Genomic DNA, 18,237 nt, shown 5'->3' on the forward strand with positions numbered 1-18,237 from the left:
AGTAAAGACTCTTATAATGTAAGACTGCAGTAAGGTGCAGTAAGCGATTTCTGAGAAACACTGTTGATATTTGAAATCAACACCCAAACAAACACACCCCTCCCTTCATTTCCCCGCCTCCAAAATAACAAACACAATATGCAACACAGGCAACCATTAACATGTACGTATGTGGATAGAAATGGCTCATTCTAAGGTAATAAAAACATAACGGTTCATTATGTAAGGTCTTTATACACCACTGAAAATGTATATTATATTTCTGTCAATAGATCCTCATCAATATTACACACTGCATCTTTAAACTTTTTCAATATTAACGCGGGTCCTAGCTTTTGCCTAATTGTAACACCTTCTTTTTCCAATTATATTCCCCTGACATTTTCTTCTTTGGTAGTATCTTAGCCATCTCTCCACAAATGTCCCGCTTGCTCACTCTCTCTCCTCCCCCATAATGAGCGGATACACCCCCTATTGCTGATTGGCTACAAGAATGTTTTGGTTGCTCGGTCTGATCGGTCAGAGCCACATTCCTATTTACACAGCCAAGACTATGTACAAACACAATTTTTTTCAGCACACACACAAAGCAGACATCGAGCAAACTGTCACAAAATTATTTGTTAAGGTGTTGATTTCAATTTTCAACAGTGTTTCTCAGAAATCGCTTACTGGACCTTTAGCAGCACAACTTTTCAACATTGATAACACCACCCTGCATCATATTTGCTGAATGAAAACATGATTATTTAAAATAATTATTTCTTATTCATTTTGGGTTGCTGATTCCAAAAATAGTGCCCGCTTTGCTCTAGAATTTCAAATTTTCTCACAAAATAGGACGTGCATTCCATAGCATTTTTGCTTTCAACAAGGTGAAAAAGTTTTGTATTGTCCCTCCTCGGGTCATTTTGACCCGAAATTCATTTTCTTTTCATTTTTTAAAAGTTGTGTGTTCATTGTGTGTTCATCATATTGGCCTAAGATCTTGGGAGATTTGTCACACTTGAACTTGGAATACACCATTTTTTTTTACTGGATTCGAGTTAATGTGGTTATAATAAAAATAGTAACATGGGAAATGGGGGAAATTAGATTTTTTTATTTTTTATTTGCCAAATCTGGCACAATCCAGAATAAACACACACAAATGAAGGCATGAGACTATAGAACATCCCCAGTGCAGAACACACTCACACTCACATGGATTCACACACACACACACACACACACACACACACACACACACACACACACACACACACACACACACACACACACACACACACACACACACACACACACACACACACGTACACAAACACACACCTAGGAATTTGCATTGAAATCTATTTATTTTAAAATAAAAATCTACCAGTCACAATGCAGCCTGCACACTGATATAAAGTGGTTTGATTTGAACACATTTACAATGCAGAACAATCCTTCCAAATACAGCTTTAAGGCCATCTAGTGGCAAGAGTCATGAAATATCATGTTATATTATATTTTTCCACAAGAGGTCGACAGAGACACCCAATGTGAGCCTTTTTGAGCTGTTTTAATTAGTTTTTGCATGTAATGGAGTTATTTTGTATTTAAATGAAATGATGTGAAATGTGCTTAAAATATCTCCAAAAATTGCATTACAAATTATGGAAAGCTTTTATATTTTTTTAACTCATCATCATCAACTTAGGTAATATTGGAAAATTTTGTAATAATAACACTTTTGGATTTGTGTAATAATAATAATAATGTTTCTTGAGCACCAAATCAGCATATTAATAGGAAGGATCATGTGACACTGAAGACTGGAGTAATGATGCTGAAAATTCAGCTGTTCCATCACAAGAATAAATCACATTTTAGAATATATTACAATAGAAAACAGTTATTTTAAATCATAATAATATTTCACAATATTACTGTTTTTATTGTATTTTTAATCAAATAAATGCAGAGACTTCTTTCCGACCCCAAACTTCGGAATGGTAGAATATTTTTGTATTGTAGCAAAGAAGTGTTTTATTTGTATATCTCATATGTTTTCATGAAATTATATTATGCACACAATCAAGACCAAAAGTGGAAAAAAATCAATCAATAACATTTGATCACAAGTTACAATATAGAAACATATTCAAGGAAGAATGTGGCAGTAAATGAGCATGAATACTTAAGCCATGTGGCATAATTTGAAAAAACAAAAACAAAGCAAAACTAAATTTTAACAATCATTTTTAGGATGGGACCAGAACACAATCTCCACAGCCCAACGCACAGGTTAAGATTCCCTCCAAATCACAGTCTCCTGTGAACATGGGTTTTTCACGAAAATTGTGAGTACATTAGTCACTACTACTACTATTCACTAAAAATGAAAATTTCCTCTTTGTTTACTCACCATCCTGTTGTGAAAGAAAGTCATAAGGTTTATGACAACATGAAGTTGAGTAAAACAGGACAGAATGTAAATTTTTCGGTGAACTGTTCCTTCAAGAATGTACAAAACACTGTACAAAAATTATACTGGGTAAATCCAGCTATATTGTACTGATTTCACCTTTTGTCATTCTTTGTCATTTTTTGTCACACTTTTTTACTTACTCTTTCTCTTTGCATTCAGGTATAAAGCGGTTTACAACTATAACCCCCAGAATAAAGATGAGCTGGAGTTGAGAGAAGGAGACATCGTTCAGGTCATAGAGAAGTGTGATGACGGCTGGTTTGTAGGTAATCGCCCTTTAAGAAAACTGTACCTACACTATTAGCATAAAGTCTGCACCACTTTAGAGCTTATTCTGGCCAAGAACTGCTCACTGTTTTACAGGTATAGAGACTAATCATAGTTTCTAGGGATACATAATACATTTGTATCATATCAATTATGGCTCATATTATAGATCAGTTATATTTGATAATTATATATTGATTTATAATTTTGCATAGATTATAATTTTTGCATTGATATTATTTTTGTGTAGTAGTACAGAATTGTAGGTGCATATCAATCTGAAATTGACAATATAGAATATTATACATGAATAATAGAAATACTGTTGTGAAAAAAACATGTTCAAATGATAAAATAAAGTAAAATAACAGAAGTGTCAGAAATGCTGAACTATGTGTAAACTTTCTCAGAATGTACAGTCCAAAAGTATTAAAAGTTTGAGGCCAGTATAATTTTGTAAAGTTTTGAAAGTCACTGTCTCGCTTATGCTCACCAAGGCTGAGCTCAAACATGCTGCGTAACATACGAGAATGAACCTCATTGGTTCTTGTGGAAGCTCAAACGTTCTGCGTAACACGAGAATGAACCTCACTGGTTCTTGTTGAAGCTCAAACGTGCTGAGTAACACAAGAATGAACCTCATTGGTTCTTGCAGAAGTTCAAACGTGCTACGTAACACGACAATGAACCTCATTGGTTCTTGCTGAAGCTCAAACGTGCTGCGTAACACGAGAATGAACCTCATTGGTTCTCGTGGAAGCTCAAACGTGCTGCGTAACTCACAAGAATGAACCTCGTTGGTTCTTGTGGAAGCTCAAATGTCCTGGGTAACACGAGAATGAACCTCATTGGTTCTTGTGGAAGCTCAAATGTCCTGGGTAACACGAGAATGAACCTCATTGGTTCTCACATCAAGCAAACACAAGCTACCGTTTACCATAACTAATGTTGCGAGTTGATGAATCTTTATATGCATTTTGAAATGCATATAAATGCATACTTTTGGAATGTTTTTTTTTTTAAAGCCTGAATTCAATCTGTTCATCATATAAAACGATCGTGTCTCTTCAGAAAATTTGGTCTAAACCGCTCAATTCATGTGGATTCGTTTTTACGATCTTTTTATGAACTTTTTGAAGTGTCAAAGTGGTAGTTATGTACCTGTCATTGGAGAGTACAGAAAGCTCTCAGATTTCATCAAAAAGATCTTCATTTGTGTTCCGAAGATGAACTAAAGTATTATGGGTTTGGAACACCATGAGGGTGAATAATTAATGACAGAATTAAAATTTTTAACTAAAAACTATCCCTTTAAGAGCAGTGGTCTTCATCATCAGTGCCGGTCATAAAGAACATAGCCTTTTTTGTGTGTGTTAGCAAAGCGGTAGCTATTTGTGTCATCTGTTTTCTTGCTTAAATTACATTTATGTTCTCTTCCTGTCAGGTACGTCTGAAAGAACCCAAGCTTTTGGAACATTCCCTGGCAACTATGTGGCACCAGTTTAAGAGCTTCCACCAATTCTTCCTGGCACCAATTCTTTATTTTTTACTGACACTACAGGCTCAACCACTAATCAATGCAATATACATTCTGTCTGTACTGTCACTGTACACTATATATAAAACTACTGCCCCTCTTTACACACACATACTGTATATACTTTAAAAAAATCTTCCTTCACATCCTACACCAAGCATGTGCACTCCTCACCTTATTACTATGGTGCCCATGTTCCCATTGTAACTCTTACAGATGTTGGACACAGTCACAGTATGATCACTCACATGTGTGTATTTGTGATGAATCCACACTGCATTATGCTTTGAAGATCATTACATATATTTATATTTTTTCACCACAACACTATTGACATTATCTTAGCTGACTTTCAAAATTTTAATGTCTTTTTAAAGTTTAACCTCCATTTTGGTTTCAGATTTGTAGCAACATTGCCTATGAACACTACATATCCTGAGGATCTGGATCTAAGACATGGTTTAAAAAAAAACAACAAAAAAAAACACAGATCATCACAGGTGTCATTTACTTGCTGGCTTAGCTGACCGCCACATCATATTTTAAACACAACCGCAGTCTTTGCAATCATTTTCAAGTGTCTTTTAAGCGCTTAATGCAATTGCCTCCAAATGTAAAAAATGTCTGTATTAGGTTCGCATTTGCATTCACAAACCCAGCATGCAACATTATCTTAAGCTTTAGGACAGGGAAAGTGTGGAGACAGTGCTGTTTCAAACTCTTTTGTATGGAAAAGTCTCCTGCTAAGTGAAAAACCATTGGTGGTTTCATCCAAGCTAGAATAAACGTGGTTTCTGACTCTATATCAACTATTTAAATCCATAGGCCTATCTAAAACCATATTCAATTGAAAATATTGAGCTCCATGTTAAAATGCCCAACTCTAGCAGGAAAAAACATGTTTACAGCCTAGTACAAATTGCTGTTTTGGTCTATATAGCTAATTTTGCCCTTCATGACAACTGTGAGGGGGGTGAATTTTTTTATAATTCATTTGTTTAAATTATATTAAGCATTACAGTTTTGCATAATTAAGGACATGGCCAATGAGTGACAGATGGATTGCCACTGCTGTCACTACTAGCCATTTGTCTGCTATCTGTTAGCCAGCTCCACCCACTTCCCACCTCTTTGCCCATTTTCGGTTATCCGGGAGTGCGTGGTGACACGCTTCCAAGTTGGCAACGGCCGACTTTGGGCCGTTTTCTTTAAAAATGCTCTTCAGAAACCTACAGTTGAAGTCACAGACACTACGTCCATATTTTTTTTTACAGTCTATGGTCCACACCAGCTGACTATATTGCTCTGTTTATTCTAAGCACATGCTTGTCTGTCACTTTAAATGCTCGAGCTCGTTACAGCAGGATGGATTCTGATTGGCTGTCAATGTTTTTATCGTTCATCAGCTGGATAAAATGGTTCTGAAAGTGATTCCAACTATATTGTTTCTCTGAGCTGTTATCGTTATAATTGTGGTGTGAACTTTTTAGAACTATATCTGTATCGTTATCGTCCTTGGTGTGAACGGACCTTAACGATAAAGATTTAGATCGTTCTAAAAATCATTCTAAATATAAAAGAATAGCAGACTCCACATCACAACTACAACTGTAACAGCACAGTGAAACGATGTCTTTGGAATTACTTTTGGAATGTTTTTTTTTTTAGCGGATGAATGATAAAACACCGACAGCCAATCAGAATCCAACCTGCTTTCATCCAGAGTATTTAAAGGGGCAGACGTCAAAACTGGCAGATTCTAAATATACTAAATATTCTAAATATAAACAAATATAAACAGAAAGATGCCATCCGCTGGGGTGGACACTAATATAGTTATCATTATCGTTCTTGCTCAGACGAAAACCATGATTTGCAGGTATACTCATTCACTTGTCTTGTTTCCAGTAAAAATATCGAAACATGATTAAATACAAGAGTAGGCTAATTCACTGTACTTGAGGAGCAAAATTGTATAAGGTAAAATTAAATCTTGAATTGAGTTTATATATGGTGATGGTTTTCTTGTTTTAGGCATAAATCTTACTAATTTCATTTGATTCATGCTTAAAGCAAAAACTCTATGGAAACTGTATATGTCAATCATGAGCTCTTGTGATTTTACAAGTTGAAACCGACACTTTAAAATGAAGTCGGCTTGTGTTTATCATGTCAAAGGACATGTGCACAGGTTTTATGACAGGAGCTGGAGGACTTTTTTTTACTGTGGGTTTATGTTAGCTGTAAAAATGGTTGTTGAAGATGCCGGTGTTCATTCTATTCATTTGAATTCCATCATTAACTCATTTTGTCTTCTGTTTTTAATTTTCTGGGAACTGAAGTAGCTGATTGCATTTTGTTGTACAGTTTGTTGAATCGTTATCGCAGTTATTGAATAATGGGAAAAAAGATAATATATTTTTATTGACACACAATGTATTGCAGTATGTAAGGTACTCACAGATTTTGATAATGATCAAATAAATAATGAAAAAACTTTGGTTGCTTGTTCCTTTCATTAAGAGCCTAATTTGAATCATTATTTTTTTTTTCAGTCCAATCTAAATACCTTCCAGCATCTCTTCTATACAGTAATGTTACAGTAATCTTCTATACGCGTCTGTTGTTATTCATAAGCTGTCTTTCATTAGTCAACACACCTACAGAACAAATGAAATAATTAGTATTGAGAACATCACGACAGACATCTGTCTTTCAGTGAAAGGCCCATTGTCATTTTCCAAAACCCATATGCAGAACCGTAACTTATCATGTGTTTTGAGATTGTACTGCTTGATTTAGGGATGCAGAATGAAAAGTAAAGCATGTTTATGTTACAAAACAGAATAATCATAATACATCTTTTAAAAACGGCATGTTTTTTATAATAGATATTAGTAGATTTGTGATGTTGCACTGATAAAAGCTTAATACTCAGCCCTTTTTTATAATGCCATAACCAATTAAGTTTTGTATATATAATTAGCAAATTATTGCAATTAAATTACTAACATATACAGTACATATATCCTAATATTGTGTTGGTCCCACTTTTGCTGCCAAAACAGCCCAGACCCGTCGATGCATGGACTCCACTAGACCCCTGAAGGTGTGCTGTGGTATCTGGCACCAAGATGTTAGCAGCAGATCCTTTAAGTCCTGTAAGTTGTGAGGCGGGGCCTCCATGGATCGGACTTGTTTGTTCAGCACATCCCACAGATGCTCGATTGGATTGAGATCTGGGGAATATGGCGGCCAAGTCAACACCTCAAACTCATTGTGCTCCTCAAACCATTCCTGCCACAGTGACACAGACACCAGGGAATACCTTTTCTATGAAAAGGTGTACATGGTCTGCAACAAAGCTTAGGTAGGTGGTACGTGTCAAAGTAACATCCACATGGATGGCAGGACCCAAGGTTTCCCAGCAGAATATTGCCCAAAGCATCACACTTCCTTCCGACAGCTTGCCTTCTTCCCATAGTGCATCCTGGTGCCATGTGTTCTCCAAGTAAGCGACGCTCACACACCCGGCCATCCACGTGATGTAAAAGAAAACGTGATTCATCAGACTAGGCCACCTTCTTCCATTGCTCCGTGGTCCAGTTCTGATGCTCACGTGCCCACTGTTGGCGCTTTCGACGGTGGACAGGGATCAGCATTGGTACCTTGGCTGGTCTGTGGCTATGCAGCCCCACACGCAATAAACTGTGATGCACTGTGTATTGTGACACATTTCTATCAGAACCAGATTTGAACTTGAGCAATCTGAGCTACAGTAGATCATCTGTTTGATCTGACCACACGTGCATCAATGAGCCTTGGCCGCCCATGACCCTGTCACCGGTTCACCACTGTTCCTTCCTTGGACCACTTTTGATAGATACTGACCACTGCAGACTGGGAACACCCCACAAGAGCCCTTGTCAAACTCGCTCAAATCCTTATGCTTGCACATTTTTCCTGCTTCTAACACATAAACTTTGAGGGAAAAAAAATTCACTTGCTGCCTAATAAATCCCTCCCACTAACAGGTGCCGTGATGAGGAGATAATCAGTGTTATTCACTTCACCTGTCAGTGGTCATAATGTTATGCCTGACCGGTGTATATAATATTATACTGTATATAGCCTACTATATGCAGTTTTTGGTACTACTTAAATCTTACTGACCACAAAAGTTCGAAACGGTAGTATAAAGTGACTTTAGAATCTTCAATCTAAATGTGTAGGCCTAAGCTAAGTTTAAACTGAGAATAAAGAATATTTCCCCTTTATTTATCATCGCCAACAGGTGGCGCACTAGCACGGAGTCTCATAATAATTGTTTTTTAAAATCATATTTCTGTTTCATCCCACCTACTCGACACGCCCCGCGTGCCACCCTCGCGTGCCCACCCCCAGCCTTTATTTTGACAGCAACACGTGGCATGAGAGCGAGGACCGCGCGCATGATGCTCCATCATCTCTACAGCGAAAACATTCTTGGGAAAAGTTTGAAAAAAACTGGGCGGTGTGGGAATTTGGTCACATGGAGCGCACGACCTAAAAACTGACGCGCTTAAAGTGTCTCAATCAGATCTGCATCAGGAAACTGACAGAGTGACTTTGTGGAAGAAAAGGGCTGCAATTCTCCGCTCTCACACAGGACGCGTGCGTGGTTTTGACGTCATCCGCACAGGTGTCAAACCCAGCGTTGTGATTACACTCCTCACCGCGCGCCAACTCTTTACCAGGTAAGCGCTTGGTTTTCCCCCAATTCTATAAGTTTATCAGAAATATTTTGTTTGTAGGTTGTATACACATATTTATAAAATTGTTTGCGTACTTCAGGTGAGGCATCAGTTCAGCATCATTTAGTCTGTCATTGTTACTGCCGCAACACAATTGTTATATTGCATCCGGAGCTTTTACTGAAAAACCTGGCTGTCCAATTCAGACATTGACGACAAAAGGAGCGTTTCAAGTTGTTAAGTGATGAAATGCGTCTAATGTGCCATGTAAATCGACACAACAGCTGGAACACTGCAGCTTCATTCAGAGGAATATGAGCATGTAGTTCTCCATCACTCAAAGCACAGTCAGTGGGATACTTCACAGTTTATTTTTAAAGCAGTTTTTTTTTTTTTAAACTTCAAAAATAGAACAGGCTACTGTACATTTAAGAAGATTAATCTAGACACATTTAAGAAATAGATAACAATAGTAAAGGTTTCAAACAATTATTGCACATTATGCACTAACAAAGACCAAAGAGAACAAATGAGACTGTGGGTTTAAAACATGTTGACTTTGATGGAGGTGGAGGTCCTAATGGATTGTGAAAAACCTTGGGACACCCTTACACTTTAAACAGGACTGAGGAGGAGTTGAGTTTAAAATATAACCAGATGTTATTCCATCTAAAGCTTTAAAACATGTCATGTTATAATAGACTCAGAATTCAAACGGTAGTGAAGAGAGACCAGAAAAAGTATTTGGCATAATGTACATTTTAAAGGGAGAGTTCACCCAAAAATGAAAATTAGCCCATGATTTACTCACCCTTAAGTCATCCTAGGTGTATATGACTTTCTTCTTTCTATCAGAGTTGTATAAAAAAAATGTCCTGCTAATCCAAGGTTTATAATGTTGAAGTCCATAAAAGTGCATCTATCCATCATAAAAGTAATCCATACGGCTCCGGGGGGGGGGGGGGGGACTTCTGAAGCGAAGTTGTTCGTTTGTGTAAGAAAAATATCCATATTTAATACTTTACAAACTGTAATCTCTAACTTCCGCTAATTGTCGTACGCGCGTTCACGAGAGACTGGCGTTCCAGTTTATGACGTAGGATGCTCCTGTGAGAATATGCTAGTTCTCACGGACCAAGTTTTGCACTTCTGTGTTCGTCACCGGAAATTATGCTACGCCTGTGTCATACGCTGGAACGCGCGTACGACAGTTAGAGATTACAGTTTGTAAAGTTTTAAATATGGATATTTTTCTTACACAAATGCATTGCTTCGCTTCAGAAGGCCTTTATTAACCAGAGGTGTCAAGTAATGAAGTACAAATACTTTGTTACCTTACTTAAGTAGAAATTTTGGGTATCTATACTTTACTGAAGTTATTATTTTTCAGCCGACTTTTACTTTTACTACACTTTTACTACTCCTTACATTTTAAAAATAGCCTCATTACTCCTGTTTCATTTCAGCTTGTTTTCATTCCGGCTTGTCATCGTAAAAAACCATCAACTATCCAGATAGAGTGAATTTGATTGAGGTTGGATGAGAAGTATAAACGTATACCATTCCGACACCCTTTTGGTTTACATGATCCTTCGCTCCTGCACATGAGACAAATCACTAAATGCTCAGTAGTACACATATGGTTCTTTAATGTATTTGCATTGTACTAAAATGCGTTCATTTTCAATGGGCATACATTAGAAACAGTTAGCCTAGTGTATCCCAAATGTTTCAACATTAACATTTTAATATAACATTATAGTCATTATGTAAAAAAAAGAGGAGGCAAGTTTAATGTGTTTTTGAGAAGGTGGGATACTGCACTATAGGCCCCTGTGGCGCGGCCTAAGCTTATGTCCTTAACGGCATTTTTTCCCCTTACATTACATTTACTTTTATACTTTAAGTAGATTTGAAACCATTACTTTTACTTAAGTAAAAAGCTTGAGTTGATACTTCTACAGAAGTCTTTTTAAATCCTAGTATCTAAACTTCTACCCGAGTAATGAATGTTGATACTTTTGACACGTCTGTTATTAACCTCCTGGAGCCGCATTAATTACTTTTATGATGGATAGATGCACTTTTATGGAGTTCAAAACATAAACACCCATTCACTGCCATTATAATGCTTGTAAGAGCCAGGACACTTTTTTTTTTATATAATTCTGATTGTATTAGTCTGAAATAAGTCTCATACACCTAGAATGAGTTGAGGGTGAGTAAATCATGGGCTAATTTTCATTTTTGGGTGAACTATCCTTTTAAGAGATTCTGTACTTTTATTCATTTTACATTTACATTTATACATTTAGCAGACGCTTTTATCCAAAGCGACGTACAGCTGAGGAATACAGGAAGCGATCCGTCATGAAGAGGCGAAATATCACAAAAAGTGCCTGAAATACTAAGTTTTGGACATTACTTAGAGTAGCATAAGCTAGAATAGGGAGGGAAAAGAGGAAAATTGAGTTTTATGCACTGCATTTAGTGGGAACATTTCATTTGATGTGCCTATGATGATTGTCAGGTAGCTCATATGGTTTTGAAAATGAATTTCTTTAATAGACTGTTGAGAAACACGGTTGTTTTTACTATTTTGAGGGTATGTATGCAGTGGATTGTCTTGTATGCTGGTTGAGGTTTTACCTCAGGACAGAGTGGAATATTTTGGATTCAGTTATGCAGAATAATGTGAAGGGTTACAGCTTAACACGTGAAGGCATCAACACTGTCCAAATGTGCATTGGTCAGCCTCAGAAATGAATATAGATGTCTGGCTTATCAGAAGTTATATTTAAAAAAAAAATCACCAGTTTCTACCAGCTGCTCATGTGTTGTTGCTGTAACGCAACTCTCTGCAGGTTTAAAGTGAGCAGAAAGCAGTTTTGCGGCTGGGCTCTGAATGTGAATGATGACTGAGCAGTACTTTTGAATGAATGGGGAAAAAGCCAGGCATGTTTCTGTATTCACGTGTCAATGCAATGACCAAACCCATTGGAAGTGCTTTTGTACCTCTCTATTGTCTCCACCTGTGCAATTCTTCTCAGTCATCCCTGGGCTGTCCCAGACGAAAGATGACCAATCATGGCGATTTCTGTGGTCGTGGCTTCTAACCGGGGGTCCTGTGTCGTACAGTGAGAGAGGTTCAAAGATGGCTGTTGTCATGGACTTGCAACCAAAGATAGTCTGCGATCATTGTCTGAGTGTCAGAAATGTAGCATGATCATCTAACAGTGTGTTTGCGTCTACGACTTGCATCTGCTGGCTAGTCAATAAAAATGCAACATAAAATGATCAACACGACATGGTGCTAAAACTTAAAACTACTTACCACCTCTTTTTTTTACAATTGTCATAGTGCGATTCCTCTTGCTCTAATTGTTTTCCACTAGTGCATGCTGATGACATTTTATTCTTCTATACTAACAGTAACAACCTTATTCAATAGTCTACATGCATGTCTTACCCAAGTTTATTAGAGCCATGTCGTACAGTGGGATTTGTAATGATCTTATAAATCTCACAGTTTATAGCAGGCATTATTTTGCTTTACCCAACTTCCATCACCTCAAAATTAGGGTTGGGTACAGATACAGATGTCCCGATTCGATTCACAAGATCTCAATTTGATTTGATTCTTGATTTTCGATTCACGGAATTTAATGATATAGGGTGCGTCTCAATCAGCTCCCTAGTTCAGTAGTCAGAGCACTGATCAGGGAGTCGACCATTTATTTCAAAATGATTGAAACACACCCACAATTTTCACTGGCTCCACCACAAAATAATGAATAAAATGTATTTTTTTTTATTTTTTTTTATCCATGTATCCTTGTATTGTAATAAATAAGGTTATGATACAATTTTAAATACCAGTGAAATTGAACAATTCTCGATTCCAATTTCAATACCACATCTAAAACTACTAATATAAATTTAAAAGATTATTAAAGACAAGTAAACAGTCAATAATAAAAAAAGAACAAATAATTAAACTAGCAACAGCCCTAATAAATAGGGAAATAATTAATTTGCATGTTGTCTATTTTTCAGTTTAGTGTACTTTTTTGGTGTGGCATATATTGGCTCTGCAAACAATATTGTGAATAAGCAAGTATGAATACATTATTTCAGTCACAGGATCATCATTAACTATTAAAAACATGAAAAACAAGTAAAACAAAGATGAAAATTAGAAATGTTACCTTGGCAACTAACTGAAATAAGTTTAAGTTGAAGCAATAAAAGTAAAACTGAAAAACCTGAATGAAACGTTAAAGTGTTCTTGTTATGCTATTTTAAAGGTTCCTAATTTTGTTAGAGGTCTCCTTAAAGGGGTGGTAAACCACGATTTCACTATTCTAACTTTAGCTAACGTGTAATGTTGCTGCTTGAGCATAAACAACATCTGCAAAGTTACAACGTTCAAAGTTTAAAGCAAAGGGAGATATTTGCTTTTAAAGAAATCAGTTTCTAAGGACTACAGCAAACGGCCAGTAGGCGACTACACACATTCCTCCAGGGTTGGTGACATCACCAGGCTCAATATTTACATAAACCCCTCCTCCGAGAATATTAAATAAGGGGGGGTGAGGCCATTTTGTATCGCGGCGCTGTTGTGGTATAGTAGGCTGGAGTGTTGTTGCCGCGATGCCAAGGAAACGCTGTTATTTTCATCCGGATTGCAGGTCTGGGGTACTTGCTCTGTTCAGCCTTCATAGGGACGGGGGTGCGTTGCAGAGCGTTTAACATAAAACATGTTATATGCACGTGTGTTTGAGTCAGCGGGGAATCAGGCGCGCGCAGGCCTCCCTGCAGCACATCCACGGAGGAAAACATCCACCGTCTTCGCGATTTCAATGCCAGATTTGCACAACGTCAGCTGCGTGAAAAAAACACTGCCGGTGCGTGGATGCATGACGCGCGCGCTGCACATTTCACGGAGGACAACACAAACTTCGCGAGTTCAATACAGGATATGCACAACGGCTTGTCCTGAAAGCTGGATTTACAAACAGAAGCTGTTCACGGGCCACAACCTGTAAGTCTGATTTATTTTTCATCGATGTGTTTTCCTGTAATAGGTTGTAGCAAGGAAGTAAACAGATGACAACGCTGTTCTGCAAACCAGTCTGTTAAATGCTCATTCATACTTAACGTTATCCGACGAACACCTATCGTTACAAACACTAACGTTAAAATCTCAACAGCGAACCTGGCATTAGTGTAAATGATTCTTTGATTAGAGCTTTTATGTATTGTTTATCTACAGGCATGCTAAACATGGTTCTGTGTGTGATTTGGCTAACTTACTAGTTAAAGCCAGTGCTTAGTGTTTGTTTTGGGTTAGTTCTTGTGACAGATATTTGGCCATAATCGTTCTAAAAATACAAAAGTTAAAGTGCCATTCAGTAGCGATCACTATAGATCCGCAGTCTTTACTCTTGAGGACTGAACAGGTTCTGCTCGATCATCTTCACTCAAATGTTCTGGGTCTGATTCGGGCTCAGATTGGTATGGTTTTATTGACGCCGTTGTTTCTAACACTGACCAAAGCACAGCCTCCGATAAAGGTAAGGGGCGTGACGTTTCCGACATACGTGCACTAGGCGGTTAGCGAATCACAACACACTGGGCCAGCTAACCAATCTGAGCCCATCGCGTATTTTTGAGGGACTGGCTTCATACAACCCGGAAAGCATCAGACCGTTTTACAAGGAGGGACAGAGCAGTGTAGAATAAAGGTCAAATATATGAAAAAAAAGGCAATTTTTTTTCAAACGAAGCATGAACACATGTTACAGTGCACCCCACAAACACAGTCAAGCCTTCAAAAGAATGTGTTTTACCACCCCTTTAAGTAAGTTTACATGCATTCAAGGTCAATAACCACTTTAATTTTCTCATAATATACAATGCACATCACTTCATTTCTCAAAGAGTCTGGCAACATTTGAATATCTCTCTATAGCCAGAGCCTTCCCGATCCAATCTTTTTTTTTTTTTTAATGGGTCAAAGTAGATGCTATTCGCAGGCAGCCAATGAAGAGCATAGGCTGGCATTATGCAAATGTTACATTGTTACATAGGTATGTAACAGGAAGCGAGATTGGAACTTTCAGCAGTTCAGAATCAATTCTTTCTTTTAGGAGACAATAACTTTGCTGTGTACTTTGAACTTTAAAACTTTGCAGACCTTTTACATTCACAAATAGCTATATTACACACTGCATGATGGGTAATTTTCGAAAAACCACAATGCGACACTTTAATAGTAACAAAAAAGCTAAAACAAATAATGATGAAAGTGCAACAAAATTACTAAGCTATATTAAAAATATAAAAATACTAGCCAATTCAAAATATCAATAAAACTGCAGAGGCCTGTTGCATAAAGCTGGCTGAACAAACTCTGAGTTTCAGAGTAGGTTTAGAGTTGACAAATCCAGATAAATCCAACCTGGTTTAGATCAAGTTCAACGGTCTCTCAAAGCTTGGTATAAACATTCTCCAGAGTTTGCGATTAAGTCTGAAGCGCATACACCTGAAAGTGTGACACGTGCGGCAAACAGCCAATCATGTCCGTTTGATTCACTTCTGAATCTTCTGAAGAAAATTATTATGAAATTAAATGTGTTTACAAAGCAGGAATAAACACTGCTACAGCGAAAGTTTGAGAAGGCAGCTAAAAGAAGATCTGACTATATCAATGCATGATGTGAATCAAAGAAATATGCCTTATAATTATAGGTTCACAAAGCGCTCAAATGAATACACGTTGTTTAAAATAATTATGAATGTATGTATTATGTTTATATTAATATTTGGCTACCTGTCAATTAATATAATACTTATATTATATGAATTAAAATAAATTATAATTTAAATATAATAAATAATTAGCACCAAAAGCTGAGCAATTTTGTCTCTAAAGTTTTTTCACTATAAACTGCTTTAATTTGGAACGAGAGATACAGGGGGTGTGGCTTTATTGCATCTTTACTTGCAGCTGATTGGTCCAGTTTGGGTTTGCGATCTCGAACCCAGACGAAAACCTGCTCCAGAGTAGGTTAGCCGTGTAGTGTAAGTTGGTTATGAACACTGCTATGGCTATGGTTATGAACACTGCTAAAAACCAATCCACCTTTTTGAGCCCGAAAAAACAGAGTTTGCTCAAACTAATCTTGAACTTACTTTGGTAGCAACTGAAACCAGCTTTGTGCAACAGGCCACTGATGTATAAATGCTAAAATAGCTCAGTCAGTAGTGCAAAATCAAAATAAAATGAAAAGTAACAGTACAGAGTAAACTAAAAATGGCAACTGACAAATTTCTACCAATAAGACTTCATTAGAAGTAATATTAATAATGGGCTTTGACCATTGTTTTGTCTCAAGATGCACACAAGTAATGGTTTTTTCTTCAAAGGCACGTTTAAAAAAAGCTACTTAAATGTCCTAATTGAGCTAAATCCTAATCCTGAATTAATCTAGGACCTGTTTGTGAAATCGGCCCTATAAATTTAATCGGTTGGATCAGACCTAGACTTGGGGTCGATTCCAATCCAATGAGCCTCTTTCTTTGAGAATGATGCATTCTTGCTCTCTATGCAGATATAGAGTGCTAATAGGCTGTGGAAGACATAACATCCACAAACATGTCTTATAATTGCACTCCGTCTCTGCACTAAAACCCTGTCAGCTGTACAATAAATCAGCCATGTACAGAGACCACCAAGGCAAGTAGTGCAGTACCACTTATGGTTTTGATAGTCCACTGGACCACAAAATAGCATCCCATACAAAACAACAATTCCATGCAGTTTCATATTCTGATATTTATTTCATAGTGGGCAGCAAACAGAGCTTTTTTTCCTTCGAAAATAGCAGGGTTTTTTTTGTGTGGATGTTTTTAGCATATGCAAAAGTTCTGGTCTCTCTTTGGTTTAGCAAGAATTTGCACCATGTGTTCAAATAGAAAGGAAACGGCACATTCTGATATGATCTGTTGATGATGAAAGATACTCTCAATTCATATCTTTTCTTTTATGTGCAGAGAATATTATCGCGCAAGGAGGTGCACAGGCACAAATTAGTCTTTAAGGCTAGTTCTGAAGGTGAATAATCCAGATTATACAAAGGTGCGTTCACACATAGGCCTACACTTTGAGCAAATGAAGGTCGCAAGGAATTTGACAACAGGATATGATGTCACCCTCTAGGGCTATTTTGTAATAAATCACAAATCATAAAATCCAAATATGAAAATGTACCATCTACTTTCTCTTTAAACAAACAGGTCAAACAAGGTAAATGTTTGATGTTTAGATTCTCATTGACTCTTGCTGTATGAATTCGCAAGTGCATCAAACTTGAACTTCCGAAGGCGAGACACTACTTTGCATGAGTTTGCATTTTCACTTAACTGTGAAGTGCGACTGCATCTTTAATGAGTGTGCACAGTTATTAACATAATGTACACCCATATTAGGGCAACATCCAGCCGTTTGTCACTCTCTGCAGTGCACTCACTAGAGATCACACTCGGCATGCTGGAGAGTGGTTGTGTTTCTCATTTCTAGTACTTTCAGTTGTTTGCGCGCATAATGTGGTATCTTGTTGCTGGTTGTCTGTCTTACCACATTTCCTGTGTGCTGTCCCTGTTTTGTAGCAGTTAAAAGGCTGTCTATGTTCTTATTTAAAGTCAGTGAACAGGATAATATAGTAGTCGTAATGATGGCGTATGTCTGTCTGCACCACCACAGTTTCTCTCTTCAGGGAGAAATCTACCCTGTGTTTTCTGTGCTGTAATTGGAGCCTAAAACTTATGCTCTATTCCAGCCACACTTTACCAAAAACTGGGTCTCCTCTCACCACTTCCTCTGCAAAAAGAGACAGTTTAGCCACTGCCTATCATTGTTATGGAGACAGTTCAGATGATCTGAATTCATGACCGTGTCTGCATGTATAAATCCGTGCAATCCTGTCCTTATGGTAGTGTCTGGAAAGCTCAAAGGAGAAACCTGCACACTGGATCTGGATTGAGATTTTATCTATTGAGGTGAGCAAAGTTGCTTATTTAAGAAGTTTTATTGAACTTTTAACCCTTAGTTTTCATCTTTAAATGGAACTTAATGTGGATTCAATTGTAATTGAATTATATTTTATCTAACTTTTAATGTAATTTAATTTGGATTTAAATGAATTTGATTCAAATTTAACTTGTCA

The 18,237-nt window shown here is 37.2% G+C and overlaps 2 protein-coding genes across 8 annotated transcripts in view; both read left to right on the forward strand.

The window, feature by feature from the left end:
* Positions 1-6,752, forward strand: part of sorbs3 (sorbin and SH3 domain containing 3) — a 75,871-nt gene extending 69,119 nt beyond the window's left edge. For all 6 annotated transcript variants that reach the window (XM_079827933.1, XM_079827937.1, XM_079827938.1 and 3 more), the window contains 3 exons: positions 2,248-2,342; positions 2,630-2,736; positions 4,182-6,752. In XM_079827933.1, the coding sequence (XP_079684059.1) occupies positions 2,248-2,342; positions 2,630-2,736; positions 4,182-4,243 (264 nt within the window). In that variant the 3' untranslated portion in view covers positions 4,244-6,752. The remainder of the gene's footprint in view (positions 1-2,247; positions 2,343-2,629; positions 2,737-4,181) is intronic.
* A 1,936-nt stretch (positions 6,753-8,688) lies between these two features.
* pdlim2 (PDZ and LIM domain 2 (mystique)) overlaps positions 8,689-18,237 on the forward strand; it is an 86,421-nt gene continuing 76,872 nt past the window's right edge. Inside the window, exon 1 of one of the 2 annotated variants that reach the window (XM_079827939.1) lies at positions 8,689-9,010. The gene's annotated coding sequence lies outside the window, so the exon portion shown is untranslated. Of the gene's footprint in view, positions 9,011-17,715; positions 18,071-18,237 lie in introns of those variants that run through there. The other variant, XM_079827940.1, reaches the window with a different exon arrangement.

This window comes from Gobio gobio, assembly GCF_949357685.1.
Source record: "Gobio gobio genome assembly, chromosome: 10".
Classification (NCBI taxonomy): Eukaryota; Metazoa; Chordata; class Actinopteri; order Cypriniformes; family Gobionidae; genus Gobio; species Gobio gobio.